General features: G+C 46.1%; 3 protein-coding genes across 6 annotated transcripts; all 3 read left to right on the top strand.

Annotated features, from left to right (window-relative positions):
• Positions 1-208: 208 nt before the first annotated feature.
• gtf2a2 (general transcription factor IIA, 2) lies at positions 209-4,435 on the top strand. Its single transcript, XM_061815104.1, has 4 exons — positions 209-426; positions 2,172-2,276; positions 3,972-4,098; positions 4,174-4,435. Exons 1-4 carry the CDS (start codon positions 355-357, stop codon positions 4,197-4,199), a joined length of 330 nt encoding a protein of 109 aa, XP_061671088.1. The 5' UTR covers positions 209-354; the 3' UTR covers positions 4,200-4,435.
• A 6,814-nt stretch (positions 4,436-11,249) lies between these two features.
• Positions 11,250-12,427, top strand: LOC133498452 (C-type isolectin Sp-CL4-like). Its single transcript, XM_061815286.1, has 6 exons — positions 11,250-11,344; positions 11,409-11,494; positions 11,568-11,698; positions 11,774-11,905; positions 11,972-12,083; positions 12,155-12,427. The coding sequence occupies exons 2-6, from the start codon at positions 11,425-11,427 to the stop codon at positions 12,256-12,258; spliced, it is 549 nt and encodes a 182-aa protein (XP_061671270.1). The 5' UTR covers positions 11,250-11,344; positions 11,409-11,424; the 3' UTR covers positions 12,259-12,427.
• Positions 12,428-14,615: 2,188 nt separating this feature from the next.
• il17a/f1 (interleukin 17a/f1) lies at positions 14,616-23,258 on the top strand. Of its 4 annotated transcripts, XM_061814108.1 has the most exons (5): positions 14,616-15,711; positions 17,233-17,381; positions 17,591-18,580; positions 21,392-21,597; positions 22,993-23,258. In XM_061814108.1, exons 3-5 carry the CDS (start codon positions 18,548-18,550, stop codon positions 23,249-23,251), a joined length of 498 nt encoding a protein of 165 aa, XP_061670092.1. In that variant the 5' UTR covers positions 14,616-15,711; positions 17,233-17,381; positions 17,591-18,547; the 3' UTR covers positions 23,252-23,258. The 4 variants fall into 4 exon arrangements, with proteins under 4 accessions (XP_061670092.1, XP_061670095.1, XP_061670093.1 ...); XM_061814110.1 differs by lacking the exons at positions 14,616-15,711; positions 17,233-17,381; positions 17,591-18,580 and adding exons at positions 20,705-21,027; positions 21,155-21,243; XM_061814111.1 differs by lacking the exons at positions 17,233-17,381; positions 17,591-18,580.
• The last annotated feature ends 434 nt before the right edge of the window (positions 23,259-23,692 follow it).

Genomic DNA, 23,692 nt, shown 5'->3' with positions numbered 1-23,692 from the left:
TTCCGATTAGACCGCTTTTTTTTAATTTTATAAAATGGTTACGTGTACGTACTGTTCTTTGCGGCGGCATCCACTATAATACCTACAAGAGGACCGCTCGATGGCACGACTGCATTTGTAAAGACGAGGAGGAGAAGAAGAAGAGAAGAAGGAGAAGAAGAAGAAGAAGGAGAAGGAGAAGAAGAAGAGAAGGAGAAGAAGAAGAAGAAGAAGAAGAAGAAGAAGAAGAAGGAGAAGGAGAAGAAGAAGAAGAAGGAGAAGAAGGAGAAGAAGAAGAAGAAGTTGTTGTAGTAGTAGTTGGCGCTTCGTTTCAGCTCGTTATTGTTTCTGTTGCAGCTTTTACTTTAGGCTAGTATGGCGTACCAGTTGTACAGAAACACGACGTTAGGAAATAGCCTGCAGGAGAGCCTGGACGAGCTCATTCAAGTGAGCAACCGTGCGCGCTAACGCTACTTGGTTTCCGCGAGCGAGCCCTCTTGGTCCCCGTTGCAAGAAATCTGCGATGTTGGACTCCCACTTACACGTTCGACGTCGCAGTGTTCGCGTTGGAAACATAGCCGCGTATAGACGGAGACGCCTGGTTGAGCGGGTTGGGCCGTAGCTGCGGTAGGTCAGCGCGTTCGCCACATTGGATGTGGAAATTGTCTCTCTCCCACACACACACTTTTATTTTGGAAAGAGTGGAACAGATGTTTTAACGGTTTTATTTTTTTAAATAAAGTGCACTGTTAACATTCACACTTCTGTAAATTGCTCAGGATCTATGTCACTCTTCTTTATTTTCTCTTCAAGGGTAAATACAGCGTGTCATTTTTTTTTTTTCTTTTTTCCCCCATCTTAGCCTATCTCCTGCATCTTCCTCTGTAACCACAAGTGCCCTCATGTCTTCCCTCACAGCAGCCATCAACGTCTTTGGTCTCGAGGTATCTCTCTCTCGCCTGGCAGCTGCCGCCTCCTCATCCTTTCTTTCTCCTCCGGATGCGTCCAAACCATCGGTCTGCTGCATTGAACCTTGGCTGTTCCTCTGAGCTCATTTCTAATTTGATGGAGCCTGGTCACGCCTGGAGAGAACCTCAACGACTTTTGTACCCCCTCCACCTCTGGTTCACGTCACCTCTTCGATGCCGCCGTCTCCATTCTGTGCGTCATGGCCAGCCTCACCACTGTTTTATAAACGTTGCCCTTCGTCTGAGCGGAGACTTTTTCTGTCGCACATCAAACCTGACGCCTCCCTTCATTCGTTCCAACCTGCTTGGACCCGTTTCTTCACTTCCTTAGCACACTCACCATTGCTCTGGATTGTTGACCCGAAATATTTGATGTCGTCCACCCTCGCTATCTCTTCTCCCTGTAGCCTCGCTCTTCCCCCTCCACTTTTCTCATTCGCGCACAGATATTCAGTTGTACTTGAGTCAATCTTCGTTCCTCCGCCTGCTCCCGGCTTTCACTGCAGATCACCACGTAATCTGCAAATTTCTTGGCCCAAGGGCATTCCAGTCTAATCTCATACCACGGCAAACAGGGAAGGGGCTCAGAGCCGGTCCCTGATGCAGTCCTGCCTCCACCTGAAACTCCTCTGTCCCACTTAAGAGCCCACCTCATCATGGTTCCGCTGCCCTCGTCTTAAATGGCCTGTATTATTCTAACGTACTACTAACCCTAAAATTCATGCACTTACCACCGTGCGTAGGCTTTGTCTAGCTCCACAAATGCACAATGGTTGTGCTCCTAACCTTCTCCATCAACATCCTCAAGGCAGATCATCTATCTGTTGTACTTCTAGGCATGAAGTCTTACTGTTGATTTAGAAATATTGACTTCTGTCCTAAGTCTAGCCTCCGCTACTCTTTCTCATCACTTCACTGTGTTCTCATCAACTTTTTTTCCCCCTTTAGTTTCCGCGGCTTCCCATCACCCATGTTCTTATGAATGAGCACCAGCGCACTTTTCGTCCGGCGTCTCTGCTTTTCCACTTCCACTGTGGCGATGATGTTGACGTGCCGTGTACATCTTGGAAGCTGATATGGTTAGACGCCGCGATGTCAAGTCATTATGGCAGAAATATATTTGGAGCAACACTGGCTAAATGAATTAGACGGGCATGCTACTTCCTGCAACAAAAGTGCAATGAGAGATATTCCAAAAAGTGTGCGTGTCTGTCCATTTGTCAGACGCAGCAGATCACGCCTCAGTTGGCTCTGCAGGTTCTTCTTCAGTTTGACAAGGCCATCAACACGGCGCTGGCCAACCGTGTTCGCAACCGGGTCAACTTCAAGGTGAGTCCACACCATTTATTGTGCTTCATTGTTGTTGTCATTCTTGTGTGGCTCGTGTGACGGTGTGTTTCGTGATGTCGAGTTTTGGTCGGCGAAACGGTGAAAGAAGGTGCGACTTCCTTGCGAGGTGAACTTTGTCCCTGAAAACCAAAATTGTATCCTGCGTGTCTGCGGCCAACGGCGCCCGTCTTCGGAAGTGCTGACGTAGCAGCCTCCAAAGGAGTCTTGAGACTTTGCACGTAGACTTCCAGTCTTGGCAATTATTCATTTTTTTCATAGTTAGAAAAGAGAGCTTTGCTACGTTTAATAGGGTTCATAACGCACGTTTGGAAATTGCGGTGAAGTTTGCCATTTGATTTTACACCATCCGTCGTGGCGAAGCAGGAAGCAACCCAAAAGGGGAAGCTCTCTGTTCACCGCTCGATCTACATTCCCACCCTCACCTATGGTCACGAGCTGGCCGTCATCACGGAAAGAGCAAGATCCCAGTTACAAGTGGCCGAAAGTATTTACCTCCGGCCTCTCGCTTAGAGACGGAGTGAGAGGCGCATCTGGGAGGGGCTCAGTGTCGCGTTGAGAGGAAGCAGATGAGGCGGCCGGGGCGTTAGATCTGGTTGCCCTCCCCGGTGAGGTGTTCCGGCCTCGTGCCGCCGGAAAGAGATCCCAGCAATGTCTTGGGAAAACCTCCGGATCCCCTGGGAAGCGCTGGAGGAAGTAGCTGTGGAGAAAGCAGTCTGGGATTCCCTGCGACAAGCGGTACAAATTGGATGGAAGAATATAAAGTGGCTGAAATGAGGATTTTTCCCATGAAATATGATATTGACCTGGAAATTTGACCAAATGTTGGGACCAAGCCGAGTGATCCATGCATCCAAAGTAGAACAAGTAAACTCGTAATGAGAAAAGTAGGAGACGGGCCGACTGGTATGTATTGAATGCTTTGTTTGCAGTGAGCCTTTCAAGACGTCTCCCGAGTTGCTCTCGTTTGATTTGGGCCAAATCTTCAAGGTTCTGTGTGCTTCTTTTATGGACCTTGAGTTTCATTTCTTTGGACTCAAGACGGGTGATTCTTGCTGGGCTATTCTAGCAGCGTTCTTTTTATTTTAATTTTTTTTTTCCCCCCACGATATCATTTGAGCGTTTCTTCGGGAGTGTGTTTGGGGCGGTTATCCCGCTTTCATTTCCGTCCTCCTCATACGGCGGCATTTTTCCCTCAAGAAGGTCTCCGTAGATTTGCCCGCTCGTCCTTCTTTCGGTGAAGTGAAAGGCCGGCCAGCGTACGATTGTCTCACGTTCTTTGTTCTGAATGTCGTCCCGGGGCGCAACCGACTACCGGAGACAAATTAATTCCTCTCTAGCCTGGTGGGGATGCTAAGTTTGGCTGTAAACCAAACCCTGTTGTTCTTGAACGTGTGATCTTTTCTTTGGTGAACCAACCTGACAGAAACTGACATGATGTAAGTGCATCCGAATGTTCGTCAAAACAGCTTCTTCTAGTTCTATTTTGACAACTAAGAACATGCATCGACGGTTACGTCTACTCAATAATAGTAAAAAGGAAGTTTGCAGTTTTCCCCGGGCTGACCCCAAGACTGGATTAATGGACGAAATTTGCCCAGCCCCGTTTTGTTGTTGTTGTTGTGTTGTTGTTGTTGTTGTTGCTGCTGCTGACGTTGTTGTTGTTGTTGCTGCCAGGGTTCGCTGAACACGTATCGCTTTTGCGATAATGTATGGACGTTTGTGTTGAACGACGTGGAGTTCAGAGAGGTCACTGACCTTGTCAAGGTAGACAAGGTCAAGATTGTGGCATGTGACGGAAAGAGTAAGTGATCACGCTTGCTCTTCTACTTGATGGCGATTACCCTGAATTGTTCATTTTATTTAATTTTTTTTCCAGATTCTGGCTCCAATGCTGCTGAGTGACCACCCAAAGTGACACTCGGGTGTACATACGCGTAGGATTCGTGCGGACGTGTTTGTGTCTGTACGCGTCCATTTTTCTGACTATTATTCAACCCAAATTCACATTTCTTTCTAATGGCTGAAGACTGGTGCTCTGTGATCCTGCATATTTTGGTATCGATCTGATACAGAGTAAATACAAGCCCCTGGTTGCCGATAAATTTCAATAATAAAAGTCAATGTATCAAACTGCCAAATCCTTTTCATGATCTTGAAGTCATTTTGTGATGTTGCCTTTTTTTTTTTTTTTTTTTTAATTATTTTCTTGGTTAAAACCCAGGCCTGAATTAGGAGAAGGTAAAAAGAAAAACTTGATCAAAACATTTCCCCACATTGATATGTCTGGAGGGCGGCACGGCGGCGGGCGCAGCTGTAGACCGTTGGCCCGAGTTCAAATCCGGTACCCGCCTGTGTGGAGTTTGTATGTTCTCCCCGTACCTATGTGTCTTTTCTCGGGGTGCTCCGGTTTCCTCCCACATCCCAAAAACATGCTTTCATCCATTAGAGCCTCTAAAATTCCCCGCCGGTCTGATTGTGCCCGGCGCCGGTTCAGGGTGCACCCCGCCTCCTGCCCGGTGACAGCTGTGATTGGCTCCGGCACTCCTGTGACCCTCGTGAGGATAAGCAGCTCAGAAAGTGGATTGACCTATGATAGGCCTGGAGTTTTTTTTTTTTTTTTTTTTAAATCCACAAAGTAATGACTGGAAAACATTCTTTTCAGATACTGTTCAGAAGCTGTGATACAAAATTAATGTATACACGGGTAGGACTTCTCCGTTGCAGTTTTGTGAATTTTTTTTTTTTTCAATTAAACGATTGATCAGGGTTAAGTTAAGTAAAGCAGCAAACTTGTCTTTTGGGGATTTAAAAAAAAAAATTGTAAGACTTTTCTCTCACCCATTAATGTTGTTTAGACAAAAAGTCCTTTTGTTATATTAAGAGTGAGGGATGGAGAAGGACAAAACCCAAATTTTCTTTGACAGCTGCATCAAGTATTGCGCACGTGGTGCGAGTACAGCGTCATAAACAATCTTTCATATGAAGGTTTTCTGGGTAGAAGTGTCAGGAACAGCGTGACCGGAATAGCTCGAAGCCGCAACAGGGGAAAGAAAAAAAAAAAAAAGTCTGCCGAAGTTGAATGTAGAACTAATATTTGATGGATAGGGGAGAGATAGATCCTACAAACTTACGCATCCCCCATTTGGATTCTATCAATTCATAATGGTATCACACATTATCAAACCAATGATCAAAATTCAAATTGAATTGTGAAAAGTCAACCAACAAAGCATCACATATGGCTCAACACTATTGATTGAAAGTACCTACAAAGGAAATGATGCAAGTAAAAACATGAAGGCAGTCATGTCACAGAGGTAGACCGCAATAGGAAACACGGCCATCTTGGAGTTGTCGATCACATCCAAGCAGTCAGGTCGAGGGAAGAGGTCAGGAAAAAGTTCATCTGAAAGTGCGCATTGCAAACAAACGCTGTCATTGATGCCCCAAACTGGAGAAACAATCAAAGCAGGCCATGAAAATGAGAACAAGCAACGTGACGCGGCCCAGTGCAGTAAACCGAGTTGAATTGAGCAGCCCCTCCCTCGTGGTGTCAGATCTTTCATTCTGCCGGCATTATCAAGAATATCTGGTCAACAGCTCGACTTCAAGAGAGTACAAACCCCACCGTGAGAAGATCGAGCGTCGTCGCTATTTCACGAATTGCATTGCAGCCTCAAGAATAGTCAGGGTAGTATCAACAAAGCCAGAAAATCGGAACCTGAAAACTCCCGCGCCGATTCGAGGAACGAGTGAGCATAATACCTCGGTACCTGTCTTCCAAACCTTGCGACCAGTGGTCAGAATCCGTCCCCCAAACCAGATTGCGTTCCTCAAACTGGCCCCGTCTCCGACGACGGGAACGAGATGCGGCCGAGCCAATGTAGCGGTGATCCGTCGGAGCAGTAGGAGCGCGCTGACCTGACCAGTCGTCAACAAGTCTGGTGGAGACACGTGGTCCACAAAGCCAAAACACGCCATTAAAAGGCAACGTGCCCAACAGCTCAGGTGGAGGGGGGGGGGTGGGGGGCACACAAACATCCTCTTGTCCAGTCCGCATTCGCTTGCATTTTGAGCTCCAATTGAAATCTGGTGGAAAGCAAAGATTTGTCCCAAGTTATCATTTGGGTTGATTGGGACTACCACCGCTTCTATTCTTCTCGAAACCTGTCTACCATATATAGAAGCTATTTTGTAAGTGCAATAATCATTGTTACATGGGCTAAATGATCAATAAAGCATCCCTATGGTCAAACACAATTTCCATTGTCAACTTTATTGGATATTATCGTTATCTCTGAGACTGACAATCAAAGCTTTACTAAATGTAAGTAGCCAAAAAGTAGTCTGGGGACATTACAAAAAAAAAAGAGTGGAATAAAATCTGTACTTTTCCTTTTCGTTTTGAGTAGTGTGGCGATCAGCAGCCTTTCTTGATCAAATCTGCCCTGAGTTTGGCGTGCATAACAACTGAGCCGAATATGTCAAGCCCAAAAATAACATCTGTCCGGTTTTTCATCTGAATGTTGGCGGTATGAAATTTACAAATGTTCAGTGTTTGCCATGAAGCCCAAATCTGCTGCGAGCCCAAACGCTGGGATGGGATCTGACTTGGGACTTGGGAAAGGTCCAGAAACCGTGGAGGGGGGCATTGCACACCAAGTTCAAATTGTTATAAAGACGCAAAAGTAGACACACAGTTGCGCATCAACATTTGTTTGGGGTATGTAACGCGTGTTAGCATTTCATCATCGCGCTGTGGCAGTGCTTCAAGTGGCCTCTACCAAGGTTCTGAATGAATATACATGCTTCCATTTTCAATATGGAATATTCCAAATGCCCTCAAAGAGTTTTTACCGCTGTAAATATTACAATTGAATATTCCAAAAAGATTTAAAGAGCAACTAATCAAATATTGAAATAGTGTTTGATGTGGCAAGAGATGATGAGCAAGCAAAGAAAATTTGGGAGCGAGTTTTATGACGGTGTGCCGAAGGTGTGTTCGGAGTTGGAGAAGGGTGTTTCCAAAAATTTGGATCACATTATTAGAAGCCTGAAGGCACATCAAGTTCATTTGTTTTGGCCTTCATCACAAACAGTCTCCACAGGCTTCACGGGCCCACAAAGATTGATGACACCCCCGAATTGGGCTTCTGCTTCTTCTTCTTCTTCTTCTTTTCCTTTCGGCTTGTCCCGTTAGGGGTCGCCACAGCGTGTCATCTTTTTCCATCTAAGTCTTATCTCGTGCATCTTCCTCTCTTAACACCCCAACTGCCCTCACCACATCCATCAACCTTCTCTTGGGTCTTCCTCTCTCTCGCCCTTTTGCCTGGCGGTCCCATCCTCAGCACCCTACCACCAAGATACTCACTCTCTCGCCTCTGAACACGTCCAAACCCTCCAAGTCTGCTCTCTCGAATCTTGTCTCCAAAACATCCAACTTTGGCTGAGCTCATTTCTAATCCTATCCAACCTGCTCACTCCGAGCGAGAACCTCGACATCTTCATTTCTGCCACCTCCATTTCTGCTTCCCGTTGTTTCTTCAGTGCCACCTCTCGTCTCTAATCCGCCCATCGTGGCCGGCCTCACCACAGTTTTATAAACTTTGCCCGTCTTCATCCTAGCGGAGACTCTTCTGTCACAAGGACACCAGACACCTTCCGCCAGCTGTTCCAACCCGCTTGGACCCGTTTCTTCACTTCCTTAGCACACTCACCATTGCTCTGGATTGTTGACCCGAAATATTTGAAGTGGTCCACCCTCGCTATCTCTTTTCCATGTAGCCTCACTCTTCCCCCCTCCACTTTTCTCATTCACGCATGTTTTACTTTGGCTAATCTTGTGAGTATAAGCGGCGAAGAAAATGTTTTGCTGGATGCTCGCACGGGTCTTTACAGCTACCAATACATTCGAGTATATCATCGTCGTGAATGTCTAAATACTGAAATGTACTGCGTGTGGAAGTAAAAGTGGCCACGTGCGCAGGTAGACGGGTCTGCACAATAGCGTGAGTACTCTTAGATGACGCGAGTAGACTGACAATGTGGGAAGGGCGACGGCAGCGTTTCCAAGTGCAATCCCTCCAGTTTGCTTGCAGCGAGCACGCCTTTCGAACACAAGATCTGCTTACTTCTACCTTTTAGCATTGGAATGACATCTGTTTGTTTTGGATGCGAGCAGCAGCTAATCAACGTTCAGCTTTTACAGTGTGGGTGGGTGGACGGATAATTTAGAGATGTTACAATATCAATATCTCATGCTTGAGTATGAATTGGAAAGACATTTCTCTCTCCCATCTCATCCTGTTGCGTATTGCATGAGCTGGAGATGTTTTGACATCACCACAACGTCATCTTAATGCAGAGTTCTGCATGACTTGACTACGATGTACATTTTTTCAAGTTTTTTTTTTTGCCGCCCCTCTCGAAAACAGGCTTCCGTCGTCCGAGAGTGATCGCATTCAGCTAACACCAATGTTTTTCATACAGTTTTATGTGCACCTCATTCTGACCCCGGAGGACTTCTCTCAATATTTAAAGCTATTTTGCATTATTCCTCAACCTCATCTTTGAGTCAACTCAAACAAAAATGTTTGGCATATTTGAAGAGTTCAGACGCAAAAGCAGATATAATCATTTTTGTTGCTTCTGTAAATTCTTGGACATATATATGTCAAATTTGCTTTTGCATCTGAACTCTTCATTTATTTATCAACATCTTTTATCTATTTCCTAGTAAACCTGAGGACCTTCGTATCTTCAACAGAAAACTGAAATCGAAACCGCCCCAATCGCTTGCTCTATCTTATCCTGGATAAACTGCATATTATTGCTTCTTTTTCCTAATGATTTAACATCCGGAAACAGTAGTTTGAATATATGTATCTGGGTGGATTTCAGCAAAAACATTATTCATCATAATACAAAACAACCATGGACTGATAACCGTTCTCTGAGGTGTCCCATTCCCCCCCTTTATATGTAGTAGTGGCTTTCTTTAAACGTCTTGATTTTCATTGTGCTATTAACAACATTTAATGTTTTTATCCTAGGTTTGCCATCTCTTTGGCCTGAGTGCAAAGGTAATCTCTTACCATCCATTTTCCGAGCCGCTCGTCCTCACGAGGGTCGCTACGGGAGGGCCGGAGTCAATCCCGGCTGTCGTCAGGCAGGAGGCGGGGTACGAGCTCAACTGGTTGCCTGCCAATCAACCGCGGGGCAGGTGGAGACAGACAACAGTCGCACCTACAGACAATTTATAGAGTTTCCAATGAATGCGTGTTTTTCGGATGTGGAAGGGAAGCGGAGAGAAGTTCCACGCAGTTCCGAGGACAACGTTTAAACTCCACGCAGGGAAGGCTGGGATTTGAACCCCGCCCGGTCCTCACAACTGTGAGGCCAACGGTCCAACCAGATGCTCCACCGTGCTGCCTATCTTACATCTTCCCATGTTAATTGTTTGATCTTATGATGATTTTTCTGCCGCTTTTTGACTTGTATTCTTGCCACCGTTGCAATTTGTAACACCTGCTGTGAATGTGCTAAGCCCAAACTTTTGCCTGATCTCCTTTTTGTGGTTGATTTCCCTTTCCAGCCTCTCCCTCACTCATCTGCATGTGCTATTTTGTTTTTCACCCTGATGTGTTCTCTGTACACCCCCAGCCCCCTCATACTTGCACTGTGCATACCGATGATCACACTTTCTCTTTCCTTCACGTCACACCTTATTTGCCGTATGAGAAAATGTCAAACGGCGAGTACACTTAACTGGTTTGGGCACACGTACCCAAGGGACTGCGACTGCGACCAGTTCAGGGTGTACCCCGCCTCCTGCCCGTTGACAGCTGGGATAGGCTCCAGCACTCCCCGCAAACCCTTGGGAGGATAAGCAGCTAAGAAAATGGATGGATGGATGGATGGATGGATGGATACCCAAGGGACAATAACACGCTTTGAACTACCGTTCTGATTACAACCTCTTTAACTTGATTGAATTTCTTCCATTGATCCCTCCTGAAACCTTCACGTCCTTCCACCTTGCTAACTCCTTCAACCTCATGCTTTTTCCCTTTGATCCTAGTTAGCAAATTCTCAGCCCTTCAAAGTTTCCTCATTGTTTTTTAAGGGTCGTTGTTCATTCAACCCTCCTTGTAGAAAAAAAAAAATCTCTCTTGTCACGCAGCCAAGTATGACTTGAAATTCCATCCTCGGCCACCACATTGACTCAACTCAACTGAAGTCATCCTTGGCTTTTTCATAGCGACTCCTCGGGAAGGGTCGTCCCACCGCCTAACATCCACGTCGTCGCCGTCCTGTTGCGACTCTCTCCGCCCTAACCCTATTCACAGCACAATTGAGGCTACCCACCAACTCTGTCTAAGACGTGCATTTTTTTTTCATTTTTTATTTTTTTCACGTCTCGCCACCAACCACCGGGACTCAGCTCAGGTATCGCCCGTACTCTGGCCTCAGCCCCTTCCTCCCGCTTTTCTCCATTATCGTTCTTCATAAAAGGTACTTTTGTATTTCAAATCACTAACCCTCTGCCATGACCGCCATCACAAAAAAAAAACAAAAAAAACGCTGCAGAGCGTGGGGAGGCTGTCAATCTTCTGCTAACCCGATCCCTTACCTATGACCTTACAGAGGTACGATCAGAACTTGTCTAAAGCTTGATGTGATGTATTGTCATGCCAATTAAAGGCGTCACAAGTAAAACAACGTATAGTAACGCCAAATAAATTGAAGCGGAGTCTTCCGTTCAGCTGTCACATTTCAACAGAGGATGATTTGAGCTTCCACATGGTAATTGCCTGAGTTGAAGTGAATATTTGTCATATCATTGCCTAACTAAGCGCTTTTGATTTTCTCTGAAGGCACCTCAATGCCCCAAGCTCTGTTCACCAGGTTTAGTTTGACAAACACAAAAACGTCTGCTGGCAGCTCTGTTCGCCCGAGGGCGTCCGTCTTCACTATTTAAGCGCGTCAAGGATCACGCCAGTCGAAGACGGACGAGCGAGATCAGAAAAGGACGCGTCGCATCTGCGGTAAGAGTAAGACAACGGCAGATCGCCCCGACTCTCACGCAATTCAACTTTGTGACGTTTGCAGGTCAAAGTCGGCAGCCATGTCTTCTGTTGTGTTTCTGTTGGGGGCGCTGATGATGACCGGAGCCTCGGCTCAAATGATAGACATTGGTAACTAGGCACGCATGAGCGACATTGACTAAATAAGACAAAACTGAGCGCAGAGTGTTTTTCAAAACCACAGAGGACGTGAGGGATGTTTTCCAAATGTGTGCCGACACGCCCTTGGAACAATGCGGTCTGGGGTTTTATCGATTCAATGACGACAGCTGTCTGAAGGTTTTAACCTTCAATGCGAACTTCGCCACTGCACAGGTGAGACAACCGAGGCAACAAAGACAAATACTGTAAGACCGCCGTCAAGTTTGACTTGGACTCCTCTGGTTTCAGGAAATGTGCACCTATATTGGTGGTCGTGTAGTCGTACCAGCAAATTTGAAGGAGTACCAAAAACTGGTGTGCACCGTTGCCTACGATTTCCCAGTGCGACTTCACTACTGGGTTGGCGCTACGAAACATGGGGTAAGGTGATTACGAGAGTTGAGGATGACCCATTAGTCGATGCTCACACGGGAGTTGCTCTGAAAGGATGATTTCGTGTGGGCGGACGGAAGCGGGACCATCCCCAACGAGCTGTGGGCCAATGGTCAGCCCGACAACTTTGGCAACAATGAGAATTGCGTCTGGATAAATTCTGGCTGTAAGTGGAAGCTGCATTCGGATGTTTTCTCTGACGGCATCTAAAGATTGTCTCTGGCTTTCTTTGTCCAGCTTGGGGGCCTTTGAACGACGGGCCCTGTAGTGAAGCCACTTCCATGGTTTGCCAGATCCCCTACGAGATGGCGCTAGCCGTTTCCAAACGGGCCAGCAGCTAAACCTCCGGCCAGCCTACGTGCCAGTCAGCCGTCGTCAGCGCCAAATCTTCCAAAAGTTGTTTGAGCGTCCACACGTGATGTCTTTGAAAGTACGCACGACAACTTTTAGATGTACGGCAATAAAATTCAATCGGCGGGCAAATTCTCGCTTTCATTTGTACCGTGTCTGTGTCTTGGCTTCAAGTCCCACATATTCAGTCACTATTGTTGTCGCCATCTACATTAACTCCTACATTACCTTCTACATTATTTATTGTGTTATAGTTCAAGTATAATTACACTAAAGAGCGCTCAAAAGACCCACATTTAGGAAATATCGCCCAAGTAGCCGGGAAGTATTGTTGCCGTTAAATGCTCCAAAATGTGGTGCTTTGTTTCAAAAATACATGAAATATGTATGTTTGTATGCACAATGCTGCAAATGTGTAAAGACAGAAGAATATAGTACTGATTGATTAGGACACTTTTACCTTCTAAATGTTTCATTATTTTTTGTGGGGAGCTAAAAGCTATTCTCATGATGTCAAGAGGTTTGGGCGTGAACTATACAGTATTCCAAACAATAATTCTAAACTTCATTTATGTGATTTCTCGGTGCCTTTCAGGGCACTTCAGGCCACAGTACAAACAGTTCAAAGAAATCAAGCAATACAATAAAAACAACAGGAGACAAAACATCAAATACAAAGTCAAATCATTTGGGAACATTTCGAGGTAACTGGAAATCCGAAATAGGCGTGTTTTGAGTTTGGCTTTCAAAAGCCTTCATGTGGATGGAGGACATAGATCAGAGAAAGCAGGAGGGGGACGGGGACGTGAAGAAGGAGGTCAGCAAGATATGGCTTTCATTTATTGATTCTTAGGTTAGCGTTAGGTATATTGACGGTCTCGAAGGTGTTTTTGTTTTATAGGATGGGGTATTGGGCGGGGACCCTACGGAGTTGTCACAGGGTTGGAGTGATATGGTGAATGGAGGGGGCCCATGTGGCAATACACGTGGACAGCAGAGCAGAGTTCTGGAGAAGATGATGTTTTTGCATTGACTTCTTGGGGGGGGGCAAAGAGAGAGAGAGAGAGAGAGAGAGTTGCATTCAACCAGGATGGAAGGAATGAGTCCACAAGAAGGTACAAGAACAGCAGCAGTCTGCGGGTGAGGGATGGACAGAGATGATTGCTATTTTGGAAGTGAAAGTGTGCAGACCAGGAGATCCTGTTCATGACGTGTGCTTGGAAGGAGATTACACCTAAACTATGAACCCGAGGTGCAGCGCAAACGGGAATTATTAAGTGTAATGGAAGCTCTGTCCAACTTGGCTGGCATGGACTTGGTTCCCATGAGGAGGAGTTCCGTTTTATCGCTGTTGAATTGGAGAACAATGAAAAACTGTATTCAGAGGAACAGTCAAAAAGGAAGTGGTGGGTTTGGTGGCTGTTAGAGCTTAGTGCCATCCGTGAAAGTTTACCTTGAATTGATAGAAAATGTTACCAAGTGATATGATGGAGCAAAGTGGCTGCGGCTGGACAGCTAAGAACTGAATAACTGGAGGGGCGTATGGGTCATGGCAATGGGGGATGATCGGATGGTGTGAGAGATCCTCTCAAAAGCTGCAGCCAGATATTGGAGGATGAGGGCCCTATGATTGGATCCCCCAAGGGACTGAGACAGGACATGATGACTTTGTGTGAGTGGACGGAACTGGAACGGGTTAACCCTAACCCTCGCCTGCCTGCTACCCGCTTTGCTTGCCATCAACCTCATCAGCCATCAGCACCGCTTAATCGAACAAAAGTTGTTGGCGGGTCTTGAGTCGTGAGTGTTGTGCGTCTTTGAAGAAAGTCCCACACTTGTAACAATATTCATTCAATATTAGCGTCCCCTCCTACTTTGCCACCTTCTGTTTTACCTCCTGCACGAACTAAATCACCCCAAAAGACCATGTAAAGCAATTTCTGTTTCTAAATACTTCAAAAAAATGTTTAAAATTTGGAAAATGTGCTGACAACAATTTAGATCCGGATAGTCGAGATGGCAATAAACTCTTTTACCATTTCAGTTGTGAGCATTTTTTGCATTTGTGTGACCAAAAGAAAAAGCCCACGCGCCCACTTGGGCTTTCCGACATGAGTCAGCCGTCACCCACGACAGACGTACTGAGTGCCGTCATTCCATCATTGGCTTTTCAGTGCAATTGCGAGTTCATTATTAATAACAACCTCATTTCTGATTGCAGTGTGCAGGTAGCGATCAAAGTAATCCCCCCCCCCCAAAAAAAAAATAAAATAAAATAAAATAAATAAAAAATCACGTTTCCTGAAGCGTGATGTAAAAAGATGATGGCAAATGTGACAGCTCCATTGCCATTTTGGGAGCCCACTCATCCACTAGTGGGCTCGCTGACCAGAAAACTGGCTTCAGCCCGTACAATACGTGCCAGAGGAGATACTTCAAAGTTTGCTGTCTAGTAGTTACGAGTGACGCTTGTAAATGTCCCCCCTGTTCACTTGTGTCATGCTCCTGGATTCCAGCCAGGGCTGGGCGTGGCCAGCTAATCTGAAGGTACACACCTGCGCCTCATGACCACTGATTAGACCCAGTACATATAGGACCCGGGGGACGACAGATACTCCGCTAGATCCTTGCTCTTCATGCCTCGTTCCCGCACTCCTGCTTTCTCGACTTCTGACCTCCATGGACCGACCCACGTCTGTTCATTGACCACCCTCGTAAGCCCGTTCGTACTGGTACTATGGATTGTTTGGACTGTCTACCTGACCTCGGACCGAATAAAGGTTTCCTCTGTACTGTCTGCTGTCTCTGGAGTCGTGCATTTGGGTCCACCCTTGAGCCCCGCATCGTGACAACTTGAGCCACATGACATATCTGTTTCTAGTCTACTTCAGCTCTAAACGGTTCAACCACTAGGAGCGGACCAGAGATAAGAAATGCCAACAGTGAATGCTGAGCGGTTCTTCTGCCGCTGGCCAACAAAACCTGGCGTGTAACTCTCTAAAGACTGTAGAAATGATTGTCGACTTCAGGAGGTTTCTTTCACCACAGCTGCCACTCACGCTGTCCATCTGTCTTGTGTCAAACGTTCTTGGGAATTACAGTCTCACAGGACCTAAAGTGGGAGACAAACATCAAATCCATTTTCAAAAAAGCCCAACAAAGGATATACTTCTTGCAGCTTCTGAGGAAGCACAGCCTGTCCCAGTTTTACACAGGGCTCATCTAATCAGTACTGTGTAGCTCCATCACAGTCTGCTTCGGGGCTCCCACAAAAAATAGGACAAACTCCGACTGCAATGGACAATCAAAACCGCTGAACGGAGTGTCGGCATCGTCCTACCCACTCAGAAGACTTGCATGCCACTCCAACTCGGGTCAGAGTGGGCAGGATCTTTTCAGACCCGGCACATCCTGGCCACCAGCTCTTCAACTCCTTCCGTCAGGTAGACACTACCGATCAATGCAAATCAAAACTAGCAGGCATTCTAACATTTTTTCACTCTTGCAATGAAGTAATGAAATTCTTAATAAGCGAACCCACTTTTTTTTTTTCCCTTGTGTTGTTGTTGTTGGGACACTGTATGAGTATTAGTAATAGATACTGTAGCCTATCGCACAATTCATCACTATAACCTGATCCCTTTGCACCATTGCCATTGCCGTTGCACTGGCCTGTAACGGTGAAGCGCGAACAGCTAAGGGCACTCTGTACAAGCTGAACATAATGTGGGGCGTGGACGCACTCTAACTGCTCTCAATGCTACAAGATGCTGCATCTGGCACAATTATGAGGAATAGTTTCCCATTTATTGAATGTCTATTGTTCTGTGGTTCTTGTTAGTTTGGGGTGATAGCATTTCTCAGTAAAGCATAACTGCGTGCGGATGATGCAAAGGTTTACTATTCAACCGTTCGGAAGATATGTGACTAGTTGAAAGAAAGGGCGGGACAGTGGAGCGTTGGCCTCACAATTCGGATGTTTCCCGGCCTCGCCTGTGTAGAGTTTGCATGTTCTCCCCGTGCCTACCTGGGTTTTCTCCTGGCACTCTGCTTTGGTCCCGCATCCCGGAAACATTAATTGGACGCTCTAAATTGTCCCGAGGTGTGATTGTGAGAAGACAGTGTACGAAAAATGTCTTCGATGGATCAAACTTTGTGGAAGACCGCATGTTCAACTGAATCAATCTAAAATCAACCGGAACAGATATGTTTGCACGAAGGTAAGTCCTATATTTGATTTTCAATACATGTCTCATATAGATGAATGAGCAGTTCTTCGCTTGCATAATATAGCTACGTGTGAATGATTGACACACTTGATCTGTGGTGAGTTTATGTGTTTTTTCGTGTATTCGTCTTTGGGTTATAATATATCATATTATGTGGCTTCTCGGTCTTCCTCTGACTCCGGAAAGATCTCGCGCTAATATCGAATGGTTTCTCCGTCGATACGCATGTAGATGCCATTGAAATAGCGCTCGCTGAAATACTTGAAGCCCCGCTGTCTGCTTTTCAACGATATTTCACTGTTAGCTAAGAATGCGAGTGAGAAATCAGCCGGTAAATCGGACAGTTTGGCTCTAGTCTTTTCTTCCCGCGCCGATATTTTTGCTTATTGTTTGTCTGAGGTCAGCGCACGTGGCGTGACGTCACTTCAGGAGGCGTGGTTAAGTGCCCTGTACGGAGATGTCAATTGGTTGGCAAGCTGTTCAGGGTGTACCCTGCCTCCTGCCCAATGACAGGTGGGATTGGCTCCACTCCCCTGACCTTCCTGAGAGTAAGTGGCTAAGAAGTAATGGATGGATGGATGGAAAGAAAGGGGTCGGGAGGTGATTGTTGACTCTACAATGCACAGTGACAAGATAAACAATACGTCGATCTGGCTAAGTTAAAAAAGAACTGCAATTCCTATACACTATACATGCATGTGTTGTATTGACATTTGTACATCGTGCAAATCACAGTTGCACATTGAGGAAGATTTTCCTTCGACTGTCGGACGATTTTCTCACGCTCTTGTTGAAAAAGACGTCAACCTCATCCCATCTTTGCTTGTGACTGGAAGACTGAGCTCCTTTCCAGGCCAATAGTGGCGGCCTCCTGTTCACCTGTGGTATGTTTCAAACACGTGTTGGATGAACAACCCTCAACTTTCTCAGTGTTTTTGCCACCTGACCCAGATTTTTGGGAATGGGTTACAAAAACAATGACGTTTCTCAGTTTGAACATGACCCATCATGTCTTGTAGTGTATTCAATTGAATATATATTGACGATGATTTGCAACTCATTCAGTATTCTGTTTTGATCTGTTTCATCTTAGAATTGGGTTTGTGCTGAGCAGACATGAAAGCATGATGAACTCATTCAATGTTGATTTGTTGAACACGTCAGTCAACAATCAGATGCGTGTGAAGGCAATGTTTTTGGATTCAGTGATGACTGAAAGCAGCAGCGTTGAACAAATGGAAGTCATTCAAGTTGTCTACAAGCGCATCGAGCTGCAAGGTGGGCGGAAAAAAACCTGAAAATGCGATGAAGCCGCGATACGGCTCAAGTGAGTCACTGTAAACCAGGTCAGACTCTGACACGCTTCACTTCCTGCGTCAAGCACCAACCTTCTCTGCATCGCTCGACCATCAGTTGGTGAATGGATGGATGATGGAATACACAAAGGTGTTCTGGTTTTGTGCTCAACCATGTCTGTTCCTATTTTTCTCCTGACCATCCTACATACAGACAGTTACTGAGGTCCGTGGCACACGTGCAACGTTCTCCATCACATCGCGTCACATCGTATCTCCTATCCAAACCGATGAATCTTCTTGCTCATTTGGAACTTAATGCACAAAAAGCTTTGGAAAAAAACGGGACATTGCTCAAACCACCATTTGCATCACTGTACGATGAATACACATTGGGAGTGGAGCACCTTACCCAATGCTACGTCAACAGGAAGTGACCCCAAGCTGTGGAAGTAAGCCGGTTTTGTCTGCGGGGGTTCTGGAAGGCACCGTCCTTTCATCCTGAGCCGGAACCTGATGAGATGAAAAGCAAACACTGACCTAAAACCTTTCATCTGTGTGAAAGTGGGTCGAGCGTCGTGCTTCGTCACGACGCCTGGTCGACCCGTGCGGTTTTGCAAGGAAGTTAAAAGATGACATCAGCACCCACGAATCAGGATAAAGGTCCGGAGGAATGACACGGTCTTTTCATTCGCACACCTCAACTCCCAAGGAGCCCCGAAAACGACAGGGGAAGATTCCACCTAACGACGAGAATGTTTTCCACGCTAAACGGCGCCATCGTGACGGTAAGACCCGGCTAACCCGATGTCGACGGCACGGAGGCTCGTAACTGGCTGAAGGTGACCGGTCACGACGAGTTCATTCCGGTGACTGCACCGCTGCAAGTTCCGCAGACTACTGCATTTGTGCAGGGATTATTCAAAAAAAAAAAAAAAAAATGCGATTTGTAGAAATTGTATCGTACGCCTATTAGCTGCGTTTAAACATTTTTTTGATTGAGCAGGTTTTACTGCATTCTGTAGTTGGGTTTTACGTTCGGTACATCTTTTAGCTGTATTTTAGACAAATATGATGATGCTTTTTTTTGTAAGCACCTTCGTGAGGTTCTCAAGGACACCGTGCATCAAAAAGACAAAATCCTCAAATGTGGAGGCGGATCTGAGGTTGACGACAGCAGAAGGTCAGGTAGATATTGCAGCAGTGCACTTGGGACTGGACTTCAAGCAAGAGGGTGAATTAAATTCAGTGTATGATGATGGAAGGAGGGGCCTTCCGCAGCAGCTCATGTTTAAAGAGGGACGTACGAGGGAGCACAAAAAAAACAAAGTCCAGCAAAAATACGTCAGGGATGCATTGAGACTGTGGACGATGAACTGTTTCGCTTGACGTTGCTGGTTGAAAGTCGGATGAACCGATCCAGAATCTCAAGGGACGATCCAAGGGGCAACATATTGAGACAGAGGAGAGGAGGTGTTGATTTTGAATCATGTAGACCTGGTTGCTATCAGGAGAAATTCCGTTTTACGGTGGTTTGATTTCCTCATATGTTTGAGCTGAATCAAGCATTCCTTTATGGTGCATTATCTGTTTTGGATTTGGGTATGAATCATTTGTCAATTAGGTGCTACTTTTGAGTTCTAGTTTCAGTTTGGTTAGTCTTGTTTGAGTTCCAGTTTTAAGTGTCATTAGCTTGTGGGCCTTAACTGAGTCAAACAAGTCACGTGACACTTGCAAAACAAATGTTGGCGAATGTACAAGATACTAGGTACTTTTGTCGTCAATTCAACAATATGCATAGCACTTTCAGAGGATTGAAACAATGGTACTCGGGCGCAGGGTGCTACAGTATTAGTATAAAGAAGCTAAATAAAGTTACGGTATATACACTGTAAAAAGTTCAAATTCCATGTACAAATATCAAAGATTAGGAGACGTGCGCAACGTCGTGTGATTCCTAAGGCACATTAAGACATTTTCCTTTTGGGCCCTCCACATTCCGGCCACCAGCTCTTCCAGCTCCTTCCGCCGGGAAAGCGCCACAGATCAATGGCAGACAAAAATAGCAGGCATTCAAACAGTTTTTTACCCTCTGGCCATTCAAGGGCTTTCAAGTTCCTTTCGGCTTGTCCACAGCGTAACATCACAGAAGAACGCAATTAAATCATTAAAGTCTTCATCAGCGAACCCACTATTTTTCTGCCTTTTGTGGCATTTTTGGGACACGCACTCTCATCCTGCTGGTCCAATCAGTATCAATCCGTCCATCCACTTTCTTTGCCGCTTATCCTCATGAGGGTCACGGGGAGTGCTGCAGCCTAACACAGCTGTCAACGGGCACACCCTGAACTGGTTGCCACCCAATCGCAGGGCACACAGAGACTCACAATCACAGCTCGGGTCTTATCTAGAGTGTCCAATTGTCAATTCGCCAATGAAGGTTGCATGTTTTTGGTATGTGGGAGGAAACCGGAGTGCCCGGAGAAAACCCACAAAGGGACGGGGAGAACATGCAATCTCCACACAGGCGGGGCCGGATCAAACCCGGGTCCTCAGACTTGTGAGCCCAATGCTTTTACCGGCTCGGTCACCGTGCCGCCCCCAATAAGTCTTAGTGTTAGTCATTGATTTTGTAGACTATTCCACGATTGGTCACTTTAAACTGCTCCTGTTGTGCAATCGTGATTGCAATGTTTTATAACAGGAACCGCCAACGGGTAAAGGGACTCTGTACAAGCCTAACCCTTTTGAGACGTTGACACACTCTTATCTTTGACCAGTTTTAAATGAAGAAGAGTTTACATCTTGCAGGACTCTGAAAAAGGAATAGTCCCTATTCATAGAAATGTCTCTTGTTCTTTGTTCTCGTTGCTTTGTTGTTCTTTGTTCTGAATGTCGTACCAGGGGAAGCACCGACTGCAGAGGAAAAAATTCCCCGTGTGTTTTTACACACTTGACCAAGAAAGCTGATTCCGATTCAAATTGGACAGTAGTGTCGGCTAGTGTGGACGTGTGTGCGTGTGTGTGTGCGTGGGGGTTCATAGTTCAGGCGGACACAGACCAAAAGAAGTTAGAGAGGGCAGATCTGGCCGAGAGTTTGACTTCCTGATAGATTGAAGCATAAAACTGGGTTGGACCTGGCCAGCAGACTCCACAGTCTCCTGCCTGATGGCATCAGATTGACACGGCTGTGACATGGGTGGGTGGCCTCCCCCCTAAAAGGAAGTCTTTGCAGGTGAGTTTTGATGTTCTTCTTAGCTGCCATCACTCTGCGATGGAGAGTCTTGCGGCCGGACCCGGTGCCGGTTGCCTCGCGCAAAATGATGCAGCCGGTAAGGATGCTCTCTATGGTGCCTCTGTAGACCGAGCACAGAAAGGGGCCCGGTGGTCCGGCGATGAGATGCTGCTGGTCCAGTAGAGGTCCTCGGTGACGTCCATTCCCAAGAACATGGTGCTGTGCGCCCTCTCCACCGCAGCAACATTGTGTTTGGTCTCTGCTATGCAATCATCCATACTGAGCATCAGCAATAATCGGCATGCTGAGACACCAACTATAAGTATAATCAGCAGCATGTTGAGGAGTCATGTGATGTTTTCAGGTGGTGACGACTATGATGGTGGTGATGACGGAAGGCGTGGTCATAGTGGAAGCAGACGGCCAATCAAAATCGTCATTGAAGATGCACAACAAAACGCGGGAGGCACCGATCGAAACCGTCGCCCTGGAGCTCAACCTCGACGTCCTTGTTTCTTCCAAAACATTCCGACCGCTGCACAATCACTCCACCTCGCCGTGGACGTACAAGTACGAACGCACACACGAGCACAAGTGCACACACCCACATAAACCTGCGCAAGCACAGACAGGCAACAGGCAACAGGCAGCAAAGGCACAGATACGATTTTGGAATGGGAGGACATGGAAACTAGGTGCTGAGATATCCCTCTTTATGTATATACATACACTCTCTAGTGTAGTGAGAAGCAGAACAATGAAGAGAGAGAGAGAGAGAGAGAGAGAGAGAGAGAGAGAGAGAGAGAGAGAGAGAGAGAGAGAGAGAGAGAGAGAGAGAGATTTTGTTTTTTTTTTTTTTATCATCCCACAGGATTTACTTCAGGTCAGAGAAAATGTTGCTTGTAATTTCTGTGTACATTCTCAATATTAATGTGTGACTCATTACATGATATTTTTAAGAAAATGAGTAACAGAACTCCCACTGTTTTTCTGTGATGAGCCTCAGGTCATCACAGAAAAATAACTACATTGTGAGTAATTCCTACATCCACAAATCAAAGATGACCATTTGGACCACATGTAGTTATTTAGGAAAAACACAGAGCCAAGCGCGCCAAGTGACTGTCTTGTGCAGTAAAGACAGAGGTGCAAGAGTTATAGACATAACTGCCGCATCTCGTCAATGATCAAATATTGACATGACATTTTCAGGAGGGAAAAGGCAGTACAGTCATTGTGTTTTGAATTTCCATTTTTTGCTCTTTTTTTTCTTCTTGTCCTGAAGACTACAGCAGGCATCACATAGCTACCTGTTCCTTGAAAGATCCTGGCTGGTTAGGGCTGGCTCGGCATTGTAAAAACAGGGGTTGGTTTAACCCCTAAAATAGAATGATGTAACTATTTCCACTGATATTATGAAGCTATATTGAGTCAACTAGTGTTGAGTACATCCCACATGACTTATCGAGCCAAGTAGAGAGAAATGTACTCATATTGTTCTGTTGCTTTCCATCTAACACACGCCTGGTGTTTAGCCGGGTGGGGATTGAGACTCTTCCGAATTTCCACGGGAGTCACAATTCACATTGCTCCCAGTGGTTCCCAGCCTCAAACATACAAGACATAGATGTACGTACACTGTGTTTACGTGAGAAGCACATCACTGCAATTCCACATCTGATGTGTAAAATGAGTTCGCCTTGCCAAGTTAGTCATCAGACTTGAGTTTTTCTTTTCTTATTTTTAACTGTGCACGCCAAAAGTGGAGGGGGATGTATTCGGGTCATATAGCAATCAGAAGGGGACATGTGCCCCCCCCAGTCCCACCCTCGCAGTTGTCAGAAGAACACATTGCAACCACAAGTAGAGACAGACAGGAAGACACTCAAAAGCTCACCTATGTATGCTGAGAGGTCAGAGGGCGTTTGGTGACAGCGTGTCGTACATCTGCCATGTGCCAATCAGCGTGTCCCAGGACGCTTCAGTCTTCCCTCCCGTGTCTGAGGCCCGTTGCGTGTTCCACGGCTGTCTGGACTCGAACGGCGTGGAGGACCGGCGGCTCGAGTCCCGGCCCATCCTGCATCAGGTCCTGCTGCTGCGCCGCCTCGAGACGCCCAGAGCGCCAGAGCGACGGGGCGCTCACCGCTACCACTACCGCTTGGAGCCACGCCTTGTCGCCGTCGGATGCACGTGTGTCAGACATCATCAGCGACAACAGCTCTGACCAAATCCACAAGCCACTTGTATTCTTACTGTGTGAAATCAAATATCATGAATAAACATATCTGAATGAAAAGAAAACACTGGCCTCATTGCTGGACATCCGTATGCGCACTGCACGATGCACTTCACGTAAACCTCCGCTGAAGTTCCCATTACAGTACCACAGTAGTAATGGTACATTGATTTGAGGAGTTGAATTTGCCCAATCACCGTGTTTGGAACTCAAAATACGGATCCGAAATCATCCATTAAAATGAAAGGAAGCGCTCTAAAGTGGAGCCGACCCATCCCAAAACTGTGATGACATTTAAATACAATGAAAATAAGTTTGTGAATCAACCATGATTTGACGCAAAGGCGTATCCATCAGGAATCAGAATAAACCATCGCATCCGGGCAAGGGAAGCCAAAATCAAATGTTCTGAATCATCGACGACGTTTA

This window comes from Syngnathoides biaculeatus, chromosome 3 (assembly GCF_019802595.1).
Source record: "Syngnathoides biaculeatus isolate LvHL_M chromosome 3, ASM1980259v1, whole genome shotgun sequence".
NCBI classification, from domain to species: Eukaryota; Metazoa; Chordata; class Actinopteri; order Syngnathiformes; family Syngnathidae; genus Syngnathoides; species Syngnathoides biaculeatus.
The sequence above is the reverse complement of the archived record's forward strand: the minus strand, read 5'-3'. Positions and strand labels throughout refer to the sequence as shown.